General features: G+C 46.6%; 1 protein-coding gene across 1 annotated transcript in view; it reads left to right on the plus strand.

Annotated features, from left to right (window-relative positions):
- Positions 1-709, plus strand: part of LOC119591993 (venom carboxylesterase-6-like) — a gene marked incomplete at its 5' end in the record, with an annotated part of 10667 nt that extends 9958 nt beyond the window's left edge. Inside the window, 2 exon segments of the mRNA XM_037940757.1 lie at positions 172-295; positions 421-709. Coding sequence (XP_037796685.1) covers positions 172-295; positions 421-592 — 296 coding nt within the window.
- Between the last annotated feature and the right edge of the window lie 118 nt (positions 710-827).

Raw genomic sequence — 827 nt, forward strand, 5'->3', positions numbered from 1 at the left:
GCACACACACACATTATCCCTGGTCTATAAGACCTTTTCATAGCATTTTTCTTCTTTTGATGTTGTCAGTCTCGAATGTACTTGCTCCCTTTTACACAATTCCGATTTGCATGTAGTGTATTTTGTTACCTGCGTACAAATATTACACTAAAGAGGTGTCTCTCCTGCTAGATGTGTCCCACGGCGACAACAAACAGTACAATACTCAGCCTGGATACGGCAAACTGAACACCACGGACGACATCGCCGTCGGGGACTTCATCACCACCACATGGACCAATTTCGCCAAGACAAGGTATGTCAATGATATGTCTGAGAGGAGTAACTGTTCACTGGTAGCTCATTACCAAATTGCTTCTGATGCAACTCAGTGCCCTCTGTTATACGGATATATGTGAACGAACCTCCTTTCCTAATCAGGAATCCGACACCCGACGACTCCCTGGCACTTACCTGGGAAATGGCCACTTCCAAGAATCTGAGGCACCTGGCCATTACCCCCGCACCGGCCATGGAGGACGACCAGCGAGCCGTGAACAGGGCCTTCTGGCGAACTCTGCCGCTCAGAATCAATGCGCTCATGAACGCGTAGAACCATCTTCTCAGAGTCGAGAGCATCGCAGTAACGACCGCATACACGTATTGCACAGTGATACTTGAGGAGATTCTGTACGGAATGGGTTAAATAAATATGCAATACCAAAATGTACCAGCTTCTCTTTCTTGAAACGCCCGTAAACCCTGTTAGTTTCACTCAGTGGCGAAGATAGGGAGGGAGGCTTTCTGTAAATGAAGCCAGATATAGAATCTGCCATTTATTTAAAAAA

This window comes from Penaeus monodon, chromosome 29 (assembly GCF_015228065.2).
Source record: "Penaeus monodon isolate SGIC_2016 chromosome 29, NSTDA_Pmon_1, whole genome shotgun sequence".
NCBI classification, from domain to species: Eukaryota; Metazoa; Arthropoda; class Malacostraca; order Decapoda; family Penaeidae; genus Penaeus; species Penaeus monodon.